This window comes from Rhinoraja longicauda, chromosome 22 (genome assembly GCF_053455715.1).
Source record: "Rhinoraja longicauda isolate Sanriku21f chromosome 22, sRhiLon1.1, whole genome shotgun sequence".
NCBI classification, from domain to species: domain Eukaryota; kingdom Metazoa; phylum Chordata; class Chondrichthyes; order Rajiformes; family Arhynchobatidae; genus Rhinoraja; species Rhinoraja longicauda.
This window is the reverse complement of record NC_135974.1, coordinates 8,164,848-8,181,226: the sequence shown is the minus strand read 5'-3', so window position 1 is coordinate 8,181,226 and position 16,379 is coordinate 8,164,848. Positions and strand designations below refer to the sequence as shown.

The 16,379-nt window shown below is 41.2% G+C and overlaps 2 protein-coding genes across 4 annotated transcripts in view; both read left to right on the top strand.

Annotated features, from left to right (window-relative positions):
• Positions 1-16,379, top strand: part of slco4a1 (solute carrier organic anion transporter family, member 4A1) — a 159,404-nt gene that overhangs the window by 88,913 nt on the left and 54,112 nt on the right. For 2 of the 3 annotated variants that reach the window (XM_078418691.1, XM_078418690.1), the window contains exons 3-4: positions 210-282; positions 3,459-4,329. In XM_078418691.1, the coding sequence (XP_078274817.1) occupies positions 3,591-4,329 (739 nt within the window). In that variant the 5' untranslated portion in view covers positions 210-282; positions 3,459-3,590. The remainder of the gene's footprint in view (positions 1-209; positions 283-3,458; positions 4,330-16,379) is intronic. The other variant, XM_078418693.1, reaches the window with a different exon arrangement.
• LOC144604376 (cytochrome c oxidase subunit 4 isoform 1, mitochondrial-like) overlaps positions 1,894-16,379 on the top strand; it is a 420,358-nt gene continuing 405,872 nt past the window's right edge. Inside the window, exon 1 of the mRNA XM_078418698.1 lies at positions 1,894-1,899. The gene's annotated coding sequence lies outside the window, so the exon portion shown is untranslated. The remainder of the gene's footprint in view (positions 1,900-16,379) is intronic.

The following is a 16,379-nucleotide window of genomic DNA, read 5'->3' as shown; positions in this document are numbered from 1 at the left end:
AAGCCGTGGAACTTTTCTTTGCACTTTGCTTTGAAAGTTATTTTTTGAAGTTTAAGGATCTGGCAGTTCGAAGCGACAGATTTCCCTTGTATTGTAGATGTCGATGTTTTATGTAACTTGCACAGTAAATTCCTCTGTTGTATTTACGGTGACTGCATTTAAAAGTATTTGAACAATCAATAGCCTATTGCTCTTTGCTGTCTCGCCAGGTGAAGGATTCCGTCAGCTAAAACCCACAGCAATTCAAGTTATTTTTTTTACACCGACAGTGTACCTGTTCCGGTGAGTACATTCTGTGTTGAATTTGACTGGGCTGCCTTAATTTTTTAAAAGGTATGTAAATAGATTGAAACTTGTTCAAAGGTTTATGAGTTTGATATCGGCAGTGCGCAACTTGCCTTAAGAGGAAAGGCTAAACAGGTTGGGCTTGTGTCCACTGGTGTTCAGAAGAGTGAAATAAGGGTTGATTGAAAGTTATGAGATGCTGACAGGAGAGGATATTTCCTCTTGTGTTTAAGGATTTGCATAAGACAGGTGAAATATTTTCTCCTGAAGGTTGTATCCTTGAATGTCTCTCACCAAAGGGTAATGCAAGAAGAGTCTTAGAATATTTTTAGACAGGTTTTTAATAGGCAAGGGATTGCAAGTTTCTGTGGGTAGGGAAAATGTGAGTTGAGGTTACAATTAGATTTTATTGAATGCATGTTCGAAGAGTTAAGTGGCCAAATGCTCCCAACTTGTGCGATGAAACAATTGTTATTTTGCAACTTCCAGACAATGTGAAAGCTTTTCTTTTTGGACATTTTAAATTAAATTGACAATATCATCAACAGTTGCAATCTGATTTAACCTTTATGCTGCTTACTGTTTTGAGATCTCTATAAAAGACCAGGGAATTGTCTACGGTGTGACAGCAATCACATCAGCAGATCACCGGCAGATGCCAGTTAAACCAAAGATAGGCACAAGGTGTTGAGGTAAATCAGTAGGTCAAGCAGCATCCTTGGAGAACATGGATAGGCCACATTTTGGGTCAGAACTATCCATTTGGAAAAAAATATTTTTCCATATTTCCAGTTCTGATTTTGCACGGTGCAGATTTTTGAAACATGATCTTGCCTAAACAAGCAATATTTGATCATTTTTCTTCCCAACTGTAATTTAATGGGAGATGTGCCTTAAAGCAGGAGTCCAAGTTACTTTTATTCTTCTTTCAGCTTTTATTTATTCCATTTAAAATTCAGAGTGTTGTCTTGAATGAGTGCTCCAGCTATGAACTTGGATTTCATTTTGAAACCTTCTGCTTTATCTGAATAATGTTTGGTGCAAGGTAAAGTCCAACAACGTCCAATTAAAGATATTTCAAAAGTCTTCAATGAGGTAGATAGGAGGTCAGGATCACTCTAGCTGGTGCAATAACAGTTCAGTTGCCGAGAAGCTGGAACGCCTCGAACAGCTGGAAACTGTCCTTGAATCTAGAGATATGCATTTTCCAACCTCCGTACCTCTTGTCTGATGGGAGAGGGGGGAAGAGGGAGTGACTGGTCCTTGATTTTGTTGGTGGCCTTGCCGAGGCAGCGTGAAAGTTAATGGAGGTTGGTTTGCGTGATTGTTTGGGCTACATCCACAACTCTCTGCAATTTCTTACAAGCTTGGATGGTTCCCAAACAATGCTGTGATGCATCCCGATAAAATGCTTTCTACGCGCATCTTTAGAGGTTGATGAGAGTTGTTGGGGACATGTCAAACTCTCTAAGGAAGTAGAAGCGTAGGTGTGGCTGGTCCAGCAGAAATTGCTGCCGATATTTATTCCTCAGAACTTGAAGCTTTCAACCACCTACATGACTATATTACTGGGAGTAGAGTATTTTAGTTATTGGGTAGGTTTGAACAGGCAGGGGTTGTTTTATTGGAGTAAATTTGGTTTAATTGACTTGTACAAGATTTTAATTGGGCTTGCCAAATAGATCAGAAGAATCAGTATCCCCCTCTCAGAACTCAAAAACTGGATGTAGATAAAAGATCTTACAAGAAGGCTTGGAGGGCAGTCAATTTTTTTTTTCAAACATTGGGATGGGAATGGTTTGCAATGTAACAAACAGAGGAAGAAATCCTCATCTGGTTTGGGGCAGCACGGTGGCACAGTGGTAGAGTTGCTGTCTTACAGCGCCAGAGACCTGGGTACGATCCCGATTACGGGTGCTGTCTGTATGGAGTTTGTATGTTCTCCCCATGACCACATGAGTTTTCTCCGAGATCTTCAGTTTCCTCCCACACTCCAAAGATGTACAGGTTTGTAGGTTAATTGGCTTGGTATAAAATGTGAAATAGTCCCTAGCGTGTGCAGGCTAACGTTAATGTGCAGGGATGGCTGGTCGATGCAAACTCATTGGGCCAAAGGGCCTGTTTTTTCAATGTATCTCCAAACTAAACTAAAAGATATCTGGATCGGCATTAGTCTTGCACGACAACAAGCTGAGAATTTGAAGTGGGGTTTTTCAGCCAACGTGGATATGATGGGCTGAAGGGTAACATCCTGCGGTGTAAATTTCCACAAAATTGCTGTAATTGCTTCTCCAATTGCTTCTCCAATTAAAGTGTTTTGCCCATCCTCCGTTAGAATAACTCCAAGAGCCCAGATATCAGAGATTGAAACTTCTTCCCCAACTATCTATCTTTGGTTCCATTTCATTGCTTAAAACCTCACATTTTTACTAGCTTTGGATCACCTGAAGTAGTATCTCTTTTCATGTCTCTTTCTCGTGTTCTGTTTGGTAACAAATCTGTAAAGCACATGTAATATTTTAAATAGAAGTTATTAACTGGATTTTAGCCTTTCACTTCTGTCCAAAAAATGAATGTGCTTGGGTGGGATACTCTGTATTTTATTTTCAGAATGCTGGTGACCTCAACAATGCCAGTATTTATTGCCCATCCCTTGTTCTCCTGCGGCCCATTGTCTATTCCTCGTTCTCCCGTGGGCTATTCCTCTTGGCACCAGTCTAAGAGAATCAACCCAACTTCAGAAAGGCATTTCTAAATCAGCCGTCTTGGTAAGACGTTAAGTTACAGTGGCAGGCGTTTTTCTATCAGGACATGGCAAGCCAGTTTTGATTGACTCCAACCACATTGCTAATTTTATTGTGACCAGTTTATTTCAGTAATATTTCCTTTTTAATTTATTAGTCTAGATTTCTCATTACTGGACTACTAAATTACACATTCCCTCATAACATTCCATCTGTTAACTGCAAAGTATAGATTACAATATAACATTTATATATATATATATATATATATATATATATTAAGGATTATGGTACAATACAGAAATTTTTATTAACAGGGTTTGAAAGTGTTTTTGAAGCAATAATCAATTTGCATTATGAGGTTACCTGTCTATGCTTCTGCTTACAACATGTGCATGGTTGATAATAATTGCCATATTTCTTCCGCAGAGTGAAACTAATTTGTTTAAAACGCTGAAGACATTGTGTGAGCCTCCAGGATGGACTGCTAAGTAAAAAGGGATAGTTCTCCTTCTCCATTTATTGAAATATCCTGCAACTGACTTTGGACAAAGACGAAAAATGTCGTGCCATTTAACCGGAGATGCTTCATTCAGCTCCAGACAGGAACTGCTGAATTTAAATGAACCTTGCTTGAGCACCAATACTTTGGAGACTACGGGTTCTGAAGTAACTAACAAGAAAATACAGTGCAATGGGACTAGAGTATACAATAAGTCCTACCAACATAATTCGCACCCGAGCAACTCTGAACATGTGTGTGGCTGGGGTCTGTTCAAGCCCAAATTTCTGCAGGCTTTAAACACGCCAATAGGAATCCTTGTCTTCCTCTGCTGCGCTTCCTTCCTCCAAGGCATGATCGTTAATGGATTTATAAATACTGTTATCACTTCAATTGAACGGAGATTTGACCTACGCAGCTACCACAGTGGCATGATTGCCAGCTCTTATGACATAGCCGCATGCATCTGCCTGCTTTTCGTCAGCTACTTTGGTGGGAGCGGTCACAAGCCCCAGTGGCTCGGCTGGGGGGTACTAATCATGGCTTTGGGGTCACTCGTGTTTTCTTTACCTCATTTTATTTCCAGCCCTTACATAGTTGATTTAACGGAGGAGTCTGGTTTATGCAACACCACCAAGTCTACGCAGTGTCAGGAAGGTTTGTCGAGTTCCTCCAGCTACAGGTTTCTGTTCATGCTTGGACAATTCCTCCATGGCATTGGAGCAACACCACTGTACACCCTGGGAGTGACCTATCTCGATGAAAATGTCATGTCCAACCATGCTCCCGTCTACATCGGTGAGTGTATCGAGAGGTGCCGATGAACTGTGTTACTGTTCTGGAGTTGCTGTTGTCGTTACGATGGCAATTGGGCTTAGGAAATATTCTGGTGACTCACATGCCTTTGCTCAGTCAGTGATCAAATAAAACTAATCCCTGTCTGTAAAATTAGATAAGTACACAGATAATTTCCTCTCCCTGTTCTTTAGCAGCAACATTGAAAAACTCTCTTCCCCCACCTTATTTCTGCCAAAGTTATGGTGGTAGGAGAAGCCCAAAGGAATTAGTAACAGTGCTGTTATTTAGATGAAGGCTGTCTCCTATGAATCAGGGAAACCTTAACAATCCACCTCCGACTTTAAATACCAGAACCCACATTAAGATCCAAAGTATAGATTCAGTGAACATTTGTTTGCTAATGCAACTTGAGGATAATGTTGCAAATATCTGCGAAGATTTCCAAGTGAAGTGCACACATTTGAACCATTAGACTTAACAACTAGAAAACAGTCCATCACCACCATATTAAAAACACACTGACCTTGGTTTAGAAGATTCTAAAGCAGTTAGGACTGTTAGTTGTATCGGCAGAATTCGACATGTAGAATTTATATCAATAATTTGTAAAAATCAACGTGCACATCTGCTGTACCAAGCCAATCCCCGTCAGAGCACATTCCTTTCAACAATTTGAGAGAAAGCGTAGTTAAAACAGATAGCTGAATTTGATGGCATTGTAAAATGGCTATCTCCTCTGTAGATTTTTGGCAGTGCCAGTGGAAACAAACATTTGATGTGGAGAATGAAGATCTATTTTAGATAATCTTCAATGTAGTTGTGGCCTACCTGGGTGGTACTGGATAAATACGAATCTGCCTTCCTCCATGCTTGTTATGAACTAAACTAGATTCCTAAAAAAAAATCATTACCCAAATTGAGATGAGTCAAAAGTAATGTATTTTTCTGACTTTAAATAAGTAATAAAATCCAATATAATTTCAAGGCTCAGTGCTCAGAAATTCTGTGATCTTTAGTTTCTTCTGGATCATTTGCAATAACGAATGCCAAATACTTTCATCACCACTGGATACATCTTCTTGTCCAATAGTTATTAACAGCTGTGGTTTTATTTCCCCTTGTTTGCAGCAAAATGTGTCTTAATTAGAAAGATTTTGAGCTAAATATGTAACTCCATCGCACTCCCATCTGACATTGCCTATCAATATTTCATAGAGTCGTAAAGTTAAATAGCAGGGAAACAGGCTCTTTGGCCCAACACATCCGTGCCGATGGTTTCCAACCTGAAATGTCGCCCATGTGAGATTTGACTAGTAATAATTACCAACACAGAGTTTTTTTAAATCAGCCATGCCCTTTTATCATTGTTCATTTGTGTGATTGCATTATTTGACTAATGAAAGTGAATAATACTGCACAGATTACAGCTGTTGTTCACTTGTTTATCATCCAGCACAACTGTTTGCATAAACTAAATCCTTGACCCCCATTCAGAAGGTGCTTAATTGTCAATTTAAAAAAAATCTTATTTCTCCATTTTTAGATCTGTAATTTAATAGAGACTTAAGCAAGATTGTTGTAACAATTTATATCTTCCTGTAAGGAGTCCCATGTGGAACAAAGTACATTGTAGCTGTGCCACATTACATAAAAGTTTAATTCCCTTAAGTAAACACTAAAGTTCTTGCAGTTATCTCGAGCATTCTTTTGTTATCGTTTTAGGGCAAAGATTAGCTCAGAACACTTAGTGCGTGTTATGCAATTTTATTTTTTAATCTGACATGAAGCATCATGAACAGCTGACATGTATTGGGGCCAGTACTTTGACATTAGTGATGTCCAAGTGTAGACCTGGAAATAGACATAGGCCTGGAAATTAGTCATGGGCACAACCCCATAAATAGACCTGAAAATGTACCATTTCAGCCTTCGCCAATTCATGCTCATACTTCCTACAAATCTCATGTTTTATACGCACACTCAGTGGAAAGCATTATAAAACAATGGGCATAAGGAAAGTGCTGAAATGTCTGTATGCATGTAATTTCAATGTCAACACATTTTGGGTGGGAGCTTTGGCAAGGGTCTGATAACACATGGGAAACACTGAAGTAAATGCAGTTTGTCTCAGAGTCATTTGAACCTTCGATTCAAGATAGAGTTGGATGTGGTTCTTAGGGCTAACAGAATCAAGGGACATAGGGAGAAAGCAAGAACCGAGTACTGATTCTGGATGATCAGCCACGATCACATTGAATGGCGGTGCTAGCTCAAAGGGCCGAATGGCCTACTCCTGCACATATTTTCTATTTTCCTATGCCTAAGTTTCTAACCCAATCACTGCATGAACATGGTACAGCCACATTTCCTGGCTTGTTGGATTGAGCGGGCATGTTGGGGGTGACCACAAACATTAGTTGGATTTGGGTTTGAGAGTAGAACACAGGGAAATGAGACATGGCAAAGCAAGCGATCAGGGGTTTCTCGTGTTGCTGTGACATATTGCCAGATGTGCGGCTATGGTCCTTAAGAGATAACTCTTACTGTTTGGAAGCAGCAGCCTGCCAATGAAATATTGGCTGAATGTGGCCACGAGTCAGCGGTTCCCTTCTTCTGTCGTATGTCTTTTAGACCTGCAGCTCTGTTGAGGCGAGCCAGGCCAACGTTTCATCGTCCAGGTCAATCGGACCTCGTTCACCATTTGGTGGCCGGTATTTCGGGCAACTGGTGACCATGTGCTCCACTGTCTGTATTGGGTCCCCACACTCGCAGAAGGCACTGTCCACGAGACCCCACCCCTTCATCGCTACTCCATAGCGTCCGGCGCCTGTCCTCAAGCGATTGAGGGTTATCCACTGCTTTCGGGGCAGGTCCTGGCCAGGGACGTCCATGGGTTCACCGATGTAGCGGTGTAGCCTAGATGGTTCCGCTGACTTCCACTGGTCTCTCCATCTCGTCTTGACCCAGGTGGCCTGCTCCTGGTTTAATGACTTCCTCTATTATGGAAAGATGAATAGAGAGGCACATTCCCTTTCATTCTGGCATGCACATTATTCCAACCCCTTCATTCTGCGTTCTCACACTCATCCCATCAGCTCACCTTACAGTAGACTTGCCCCACTCTTCCTCAGATTCCAATCCATTCGGCCACTGAGAAAATGAGGATAATGAAGTACGTTGTCACTTTATTCACTTAATGATTCGTTGGCTTTTACACGGAAGAGAGTTTTCTCGTTGTGAATCACACCAAACAATGGAACAAGAGTAGATGGTGGAGTCAGAAACAGCAGGGAAAATGATGGAGGGTCGCACTATTAACCAAGCACTCCTTGGTTGGGCAACGATGCTGCCTCTATCTGTCATCCACTGAGACATTCTCTAGCAGTGGTCAAGAACGAACAATGTGCTCGTGTGCATTCCATCCGCAATGTGGACACCTGCAGAGGTCAGGGAAGACCTTTACTATTCTGTAGTCTCATGGTTCCAATGATGTTTGTGAGTTCAAAGTGTTAGTTGGAACAGTACAGGTCAGGAACAAGCCCTCAGCTCACAATGTCTGCGCTGCCAGCAGTGCAGGGCATGAAACCAGGCGGGAAATATCCACCATTTCTTTACCGTCATCTGGGCGATGTAAAGTGCACAACAGCATTTTGTGAGAGGGATGAACCCCCCTGTGGGCTGTGAAAGGCGCATGGCATTGGCGTGGTGCCCCTTCTGTGGGTACCCCTGGCCATGGGTCCCTTGATGGCTATGTTTGCAATCTGATGAACTACACGTGTGGATCATCAGGTAACCACAAACCATACCACCCACTCCATCTAAAGGCCCTTATTGCCACAAGCATTGATGTAATTGTTCGCCCTGACAACCAGGCCATCAGGGACACTCCCTGTGGATTTCAACCATTGAGTTTACTTCGCCATTCGAACATGGCTGATATATATTTCCCTCTCAACCCCATTCTCCTGTCTTCTCCCCACAACCCTTGATACCCTTATTAATCAAGAATATGTCAATCTCCGCCTTAAAGTACCCAACGACTTGGCCATCACAGCTGTCCATGGCAATGAATTCCACAGATTCACCACAGACTAAAGAAATTCCTCCTCAACCTTTATTCTGAGGCTGTGCACTCTGGGCCTAGACTCTTGCACTAGTGGAAACATCCTCTGCATCTACACTTTCCAGCCCTTTCACTATTCTATTCGCCATCCAGGCCTTTCACTGTTTACTAAAAGTTGATGGGGAGTTTATCAACGGCTATAAAAGCTTGATTCCATAGACAATAGACAATAGGTGCAGGAGTAGGCCATTCAGCCCTTCGAGCCAGCACCGCCATTCAATGCGATCATGGCTGATCACTCTCAATCAGTACCCCGTCCATAGTACCCAGCTGATATAAACCTGTTATAATAGGTTTCAAATATAGCCAAAAGCAGATGTAGATGCTGAGACTCTGGTGCTTGTCAATGTCCAAGCTTATCTTTGGCCTAAAATAGAAACACTGAGACAGTCAGAAAGCATTTTTTGGTTCTGACAAAATGCGCTTTGTTTCACTCTGTTACACTTTCCAAATTTTCTGCCTGGCCTGCTGAGTGTTTCCAGTGGTTTCTGTTCTAATTTCACATTTCCAACATCTCCGATGTTTGATTATCCTCTATGTACTTTATGACATCTTTCAAGCCATGTCTGCTACCTTTCATGCTCGAAGCATAGATGGTGTAGATGGTCAGAACCTTTGCCCCAGAGTTCAAATGTCAAAGACGAGAGGGCATAACTTTAAGGTGAGTGGAACAAAGTTTAATGCGGGTGTGAGGGTCCAGTTTATTGCACAGAGTGGTGGGAGTCTGGAATGTGCTGCCAGTGAGGCTGGTGGAGGTAGGTACGATAGTGGTATTTAAGAGGCGTTTGGATAGGCGCATGGATATACAGGAATAGAGAGATATGGGTCAGGTGCAGGCAGAGGAGATTAGATTAACCTGACATCATGTTTGGCACAGACATTGTGGGCTGAAGGGCCTGTTGCTGTGCTGCATTATTCTCTGTCCTGTGAGTGGCTACTGATGCTGCTGAACCTGCCACTCTTTGCATCCAACTTCCGAAGTAAGTCTATTCAAGGCTGATGTGTCCATTGGGAATCACACGATAACCTCAAGTCCACAAAGTTGCCTTTTGCTGCGTTCTTTGAATAAACCATTTTGCAGCAACATTGTAGAATCCCCTCTGTGGGTGCACTATTTGTGAACAGCTTACCTTTCAATTTTCAGCTACTTCCAATGCCAGACATCACGATAATCTTTAAAAGTGGATAACTTCTAAATAATCACTATCTAAATCTGAATTCTCAACTAATAATATCTGCACTCGTTCGGTTATTTCTAACCATGTGCAATTTGTTTAATCACCTATTTCAGTCGCTAAATATTGTTTCTATTTGTTTTCTAAGCTTTCCTATTTCAAGCGAGTTTATCCTATGTTTATATCCAGAGTCATGTTCTTGCGAATTGAGGCCAAAAAGTTGTGCATTCATTTTCTTTTCTAAATGCAAAGAAGACAGCGAACTATGGTGCTTGATTCATATTCGGCTCCATTCTCAGTATATGCTAATTTAACAAGTTCACATGTCCTATTGTATTTTAGCAAAATGCCCTACGTACATTAATATTTCCCCTGAATGGATTAACATGATCAACTTTCATTGACGACATACTGTTAAATCTACAAGCAATGTTGTCCAAAGGAGCAATCAACTTTTTAACATAGACTCCCTTCCCATGGGAATTGATCACAGGCATCCTAACCTGTTCTTGATAAGCCGCAAGTTGGGCCGTCTGATAAGAAACAGCAACAATTGTCTCCTTGAGCCATTCAATAAGATTATCACTGTTCCAGTCTTAGCCTCACCAGCACTTACTCATGCTCTCCACACATCTGTGGACCCCCTTGGCGACCTTAACAGGTCATGTTCTTTGATTCTCATATAGCTACCAAGCCTGTAGGAACTCTCCTTGGCTGATTTGGCACCATTGCTCGCATCCATCCACCACTTGGAAGGGCAAGGAGAACAGGCACACAACCCCACCAATCCCTCCAAGTCACCAACCCACCGCACTAGGAAATAAGTCCCTCTCCTTTGCCACTGTGACAAACTCTGGAGTTCCTCCCCAGCACTCCTGGAGAATCTTTGCCATGTGTGTTGTAGCATTTGAAGGAGTTTGGTTGTTGGTTATCACTGGTTCCCGTCAGCAAACTGCGCTACCACCTTCCAATTCTCCTTATTAAATTAGATATACTTTAAGGGAGACCCATGCAAATGATCAACAAAGCATGTGATAAAAGGAAGAAAAAAAATCTATAATAAGTAGTTTCTCTACATCTATATAAATAGATAAATCTATATTAAATCTATCTTAAGGGGATGGGCTGCAGTGCAGTGAGTAGAGCTGCTGCCTCACAGCACCAGAGACCCAAGTTCAATCTAACTTTGGGTCCTATCTATATGGATTTTGAATGTTCTCCCTGTGACTGCATGGGGTTTCCCTGGTTGTTCTGATTTCCTCCCACATCCTAAAGATGTTCAGGTTGGTGGGATAATTAGTCATTGTAAATTGTCCCTATTGTGTAGGGAAGTGGTAGAATCCGCTGGGAGATGATGGGAATGTGGGGAAAATAAAAAAAAATGTAATTAGGGATTAACGTAGGATGGTTGATGGTCGACACAGACTTGGTGAGCTGAAAGGCCTGTTTCCATCCTGTATTTCTCTATTCTCTATTTGGGAACATTGTATTCAACCTGTGCATCCATTCTTCCCCTCCCCTCCCCTTTCATCAAGATGCTTACTCCACCCATATTTTGAAGCTTTCAATCAACATTACATTTTTATTAAGCAATAGTTAGCTAACAGAAGATAGCTAATGTTGTTCCATTGTTCAAAATAAGCAGCAGGGATAGGCCTGGAAACTATAGGTTAGTGCACCTTACATCGGTGGCAGGAGAGTTGAAAGAAAGAACATTTTGAGGGATAGGATTTATGTTCCCTTGGAAAGCAGGCATTGATTATGAGGGGTCAGCATGATTTGTGCAGAGCATGTCTCACAAATATGACGTGAAGAGTTAACTAAGAAAATTGAGAAAGGCAGAGCAGTTGACATGGACATCACTGAGGCTTTTGGCAAGGTCTCGCATGGTAGGACGGTCAAGAAGATCTATGGACAGATTGGCAACCTGGATCCAAAATTAGCTTGGTGATAAGAGACAGAGTGTGGTGGTACTTCAGTGTTGGGCATTTTTATGATTATATGGTTGGGGCTGAAACAACTGGTTATATTCTGGGGAATGATCAGAGAAGAAGCACATGAGCCAAAACCTAGAACTTGTTACAGTCTGAATTTCAAAGTAAAACCATGAAATTTTAATCAAAAACCAAACTGATATGAATATATTTCAATAAAATATAGTTCAGGACTGGTTAGCTTGACTGCTGCATTAATTATTCCCCCATCCCCCCCCCCCCCCCCCCCCCTCACAGAGAATTGTACAGGCTAGGGCCAGTATGGTTTTTTCTCATTGAAGATGTGTCTAGGATACGGTGCAGAGAATTTCAACACCAACCTACTCGTATCCATTCATTTCCAGTTGATCATATGTGCAAAGTTGTCAGTGAGCAATTTCAGATGGCATGGAAGTACTCAGATTGTTTTGGAATAATTGCATATCTGCACTAACCTGCAGGGTTGAGTTCTGTACTGGATCACAGGGCACTTAGGTTTTAGTTGGCAATTTATCAGTTCCCTCGTTGTGGCCCCTCTGACTTTAGTTCCAGCCATCCCATTTCTGTGGCCGCAACCTTCAAAGCTCCACTGAGCACATTCCCAATGTTTCCTGCAAAGAAATCCACTCTCGCAGAACCGCTCTGACAGCTACTTCACACAAACCACCTTTAAATTTGGCTCCTCCATACAGTTTGCAAGACAAAATCAAGAAAAGCATTTGGCAATACTTTGCAACATCGCTGCAATCATTAAAGATAGATTATGTTTATAATTCAGTTGACATTTCCAAAATGATGTGTTAAGATTTTTGTTTACGAATCTAGAAATGTAGAAGAAAAAAAAATTAGGATAATGGTTATCAAATTAGCTCTAGATAATGCAGCATCTTTCAGTTCTTCTGATACTCATGTCATGTATTATTAAATCAGATAGATATAATGATGCAAATGCCAGCATTAAAAAAATCCCTTGGCTTTGTCCAGAAATGACAAAATTCCCTTGTGCAGTTTTGAGATGTCTTGCCAAACCACAGGCAATTGATGATGTGTTGATAGACCCCTTAAAAATTAAGAAATGTTGCCAAAATTCAATGGACTTTCAGCTGGCAGAGATGGGATTGACATCCTGCTAATCCTATGAATTGAGGACAATGGGCAGATTCAGTTCCCCTTTGCTGATTGAAAGGAAGTGAATTCAGTGAAAATGAATTCAAAGAAAATTCTTGCCGACAATTTTGCATCCTTCCTATGCAATGGAGCCCGTGTGAATATAGTGCCATTTTCTAAAAGTCTAAGATTATAATTCGTAGATCTGAAAGTCTCCACATTACTCTGCTGCAGACTACGCTACAGCACATTTCAATACGAGTTGAGCAATTGTGTATTTAAATTATAACAATTCTTTTGAACTGAGTCCCTGGAAGACCGATGCTCCTTATACTTTTCCTTGGCAGAACTATGTGGATTCAGAATGGGAAGCATCAGCTTGAGTGCAACCAATGGACTCCCAGCCTCATAGGCTCGCCTGTTTCAAACCTAATCACTGAAGATTAGGACAGAGTATGAGTCGTGGCAGGAGCTCAGGTAATCAATCAGTGCACCGCTGATGGTACGTTTGATATCACACACGGCCTGCATATGTTTTGGGACAAAATATCTCACAATTACGGAGATTTAATTGTCTGAAGATGCACTTGTTCCCATTATAAATTTCACTTCAGATTCAAGGAAATTCAAAAATGCCATCAGCTGATATTCTCAGAGCTCTGGTGAAAGTGAACCAATGGTCTACGTGGTCCACAGTAGTCTGACCAGGATGACTAGGACACCTAAGTAGAGCAGATGAGTTAATGCCGAAGGAATGTCTAGCATATAAGTGACAGATAACTAATTTATGACCACCTTTCAGGAAGAAACTAATGAGCAGTGATATCGTCCGTTTACGTACAATATTGAATTCCTCCCCCATAAATCTACTTGCTGAATACTCTCGTCCTGAGTTACTCTCAGGGCCCCAGACGTTTAGAATTCACATGAACCAATCTTATTTTGCAGTCATGCTAAATTAGGAGTATGAATTAACTGTGAGAAAGTACCCGAGCAAAGTGAAGTGAAACATTCTTCTCCATGGAGCCTTGCGAGATGTGCTACTTTGATCCAAGTCATTCTTTGGCTTTCAGACAATCTGAAGAAATGAGATGATGTTTAACTATCCTGGCTTAGCTCCCCCTGTAGATGGGCACAAAATGCCAGAGTAACTCAGCGGGACACACAGCATCTCTGGAGTGAAGGAGTGGGTGACGTTTCGGGTCGAGACCCTATTTCAGACTGAGGGTTAGCTTCCCCTGTGCACTCCAGTGGTCAGTATATATTCACAGTGTCCCACCTGCCAAGTGCAATGCCTTTACGGTTAGCACAGGCAAAAAAGGTAACAACTTGAAATAAAGCCAGTTAACCGTCGACATGTTCCTGATTTTCGTCATGGATATCAAGCCGTATAAAGCAATGCAGTTTTTATCTGCGCAAAAAAATAAACTGCTGGAATAACCCAGCAGGTCAGGCAGCTTTGGTGGAGGAATATGGACAGACAATGTTTCAGGTTGGGACCCTTCAGATTTTTTGACATGGAATGCAATTAAGGCAACACAATTTTAGAAACTTAACATAGACCTCAAAGACAGTTGAACAAGTAATCTTAAGCCAAAATATAATGCCATCAGCCTTTTCAATGTAAAATGTTATTCTAAGGTGTTCCCATTTCTCAGTGCAGGATCATAAATTACTATACCTGCTCCTGGCAAATTGTAGTCCTCTTGCCTATAATGGACTATGAATTCAGATTACCAAACGATTGAACAATGGATTGAATGCCTTATTGTATCAGAAAGAAATAAATATAAGAATTTAAGGTAGATAAAAGGCTGATTAAAGTAAAGACTGCACAGCGATGCAGCAGTTAGTGCAGCTGTTGCATAGATACAGAGGCTTGGGTTTCTTCACGACACTGGGTGCTGTCTGGATGGAGTTTGCATGTTCTTCTCACGGCTGCGTAGGTTAGGCTTGGCTGCTTTGGTTCCTCTGAACTCCGGTGGGTTGGTTGGCCACTGTAAAGTGGTGTAGATGGAAGATAGCTAAATGAGGATACGTGAAGAGAAAAAAACAGATAAGTGTGGGAATCGGAGCACGGACTGATGGTCCTGCTCTGAGAGTCATCATAGACTCAATTGGCCGAATGGTCTCCATTTGTATCATAAGGAAAAAACATACATTTGCAAGAACCCAAGAAAAATGTAATTTGTGATTCTCATAAACCATGCATAAAATGAACTTGAAATAGCATAGTCTTTAGAAAATGCATGAATTAAAATTCTTAATGTATTCAGCATCCAATAGAAGATTTAAATAGCTTACGGGGGACAATATTGACAAGAAGAATAAATAATCACAGATTTTTAAAATAGACTTTTGAACAAAAGGGATGCTGTAACGTTAAAGAAATTCATAGTCGAGAATCTACTGCACATATGTAAACCAAAATATCCAGCAGGCTTGATGTTACCTATCGATCAGCAAGTCCTCCACTCCTATTTCATTTTGCTCAGCACGGAACCTGCCAATGGAAGTGAAATTGGCACCCATGTCACTTGCAACAATGTGTTTCTTTTCTGTCACCTTTTGATCTGAGCACTCTTCTGTCCAGATGCAAAACCACACTAAGTCTGTCAACCTCACATGCAAACTCTTCATTTATATTAATTACCGAAGTGTGGCTGTTTCATTCATCCAAGAGCACACATCCCAAATTCATGCGGGTTGGTAGGTTAATTGTCAACCTTAAATTGCTGCTAGTATGTGGGAGAGTGATAGAGCCAGAGGTTTGGTTGAAATTGGGAGAATAAAATGTGATTCGTATTGGTATAGGTATTGTGTAGATGGGTGCATGAGGATTAGCATGAACACAGCTGGACTGCTTCCACTCTCTGTGACTCTAATGTTATTGTTAATTGTAACGACAATTGAAAAGTGACGTTTAATTTAGTTTTCTCTAGTGTAGCCCATGACGACCAGCAATCACCTGTACACTAGTGCTATCCTACACACAAGGGACAATCTACAGAAGCCAATTAACCTACCATCTGCGAATGAGGGAGGAAAACAGAACATCCAGAGAACTTCCAAACGGTCACAGAGAGGATGTTTTAAATGCATACAGACGGCGCCCATAGACAGGATCAAACCCAGGTCTCACCCGCTGTGAGACAGCTATTCCTAAAGTAGGGAAGTTATGCTTTTTGTTTATATATGGCATTGGTGAGCCAACATCAGCATTATTAGGTATGGCTTTGGCCTCCTTTCTTTGTTTTAACGAAAGACATTAACGCTTTGGAAGTAGTTTCGATTACCCGCTAAAATTACTCGCAAGTTGTCAAATTACAAATGGTTAGAGGGGCTAGGCTCATATTCACTGGAGTTTAGAAGAGTGAGGACTGACTTGACTAAAACAAATCAAATTCTAAGTAGTCATGACAAGGTAAATATAGAGGAGATGTTTTGATATAGGAGAATCTAGAAATGGAGGCATGGTTTGAAATTAATAAAGGTAATTTTTATTTTCCACAGGGTCTTCGAAGCTGTCTTTCTCAGTAGGGTCTTCAACTATTTTTAAAGTAGAGATATATACTTGACAAGTAAAGGTGTGAAAGATTACCAAGGGTAACAGAGTTAAGGTTACAATGGAATCAACCATTAAATGGGGGAGCTGAGTGGGTTACTCCACTC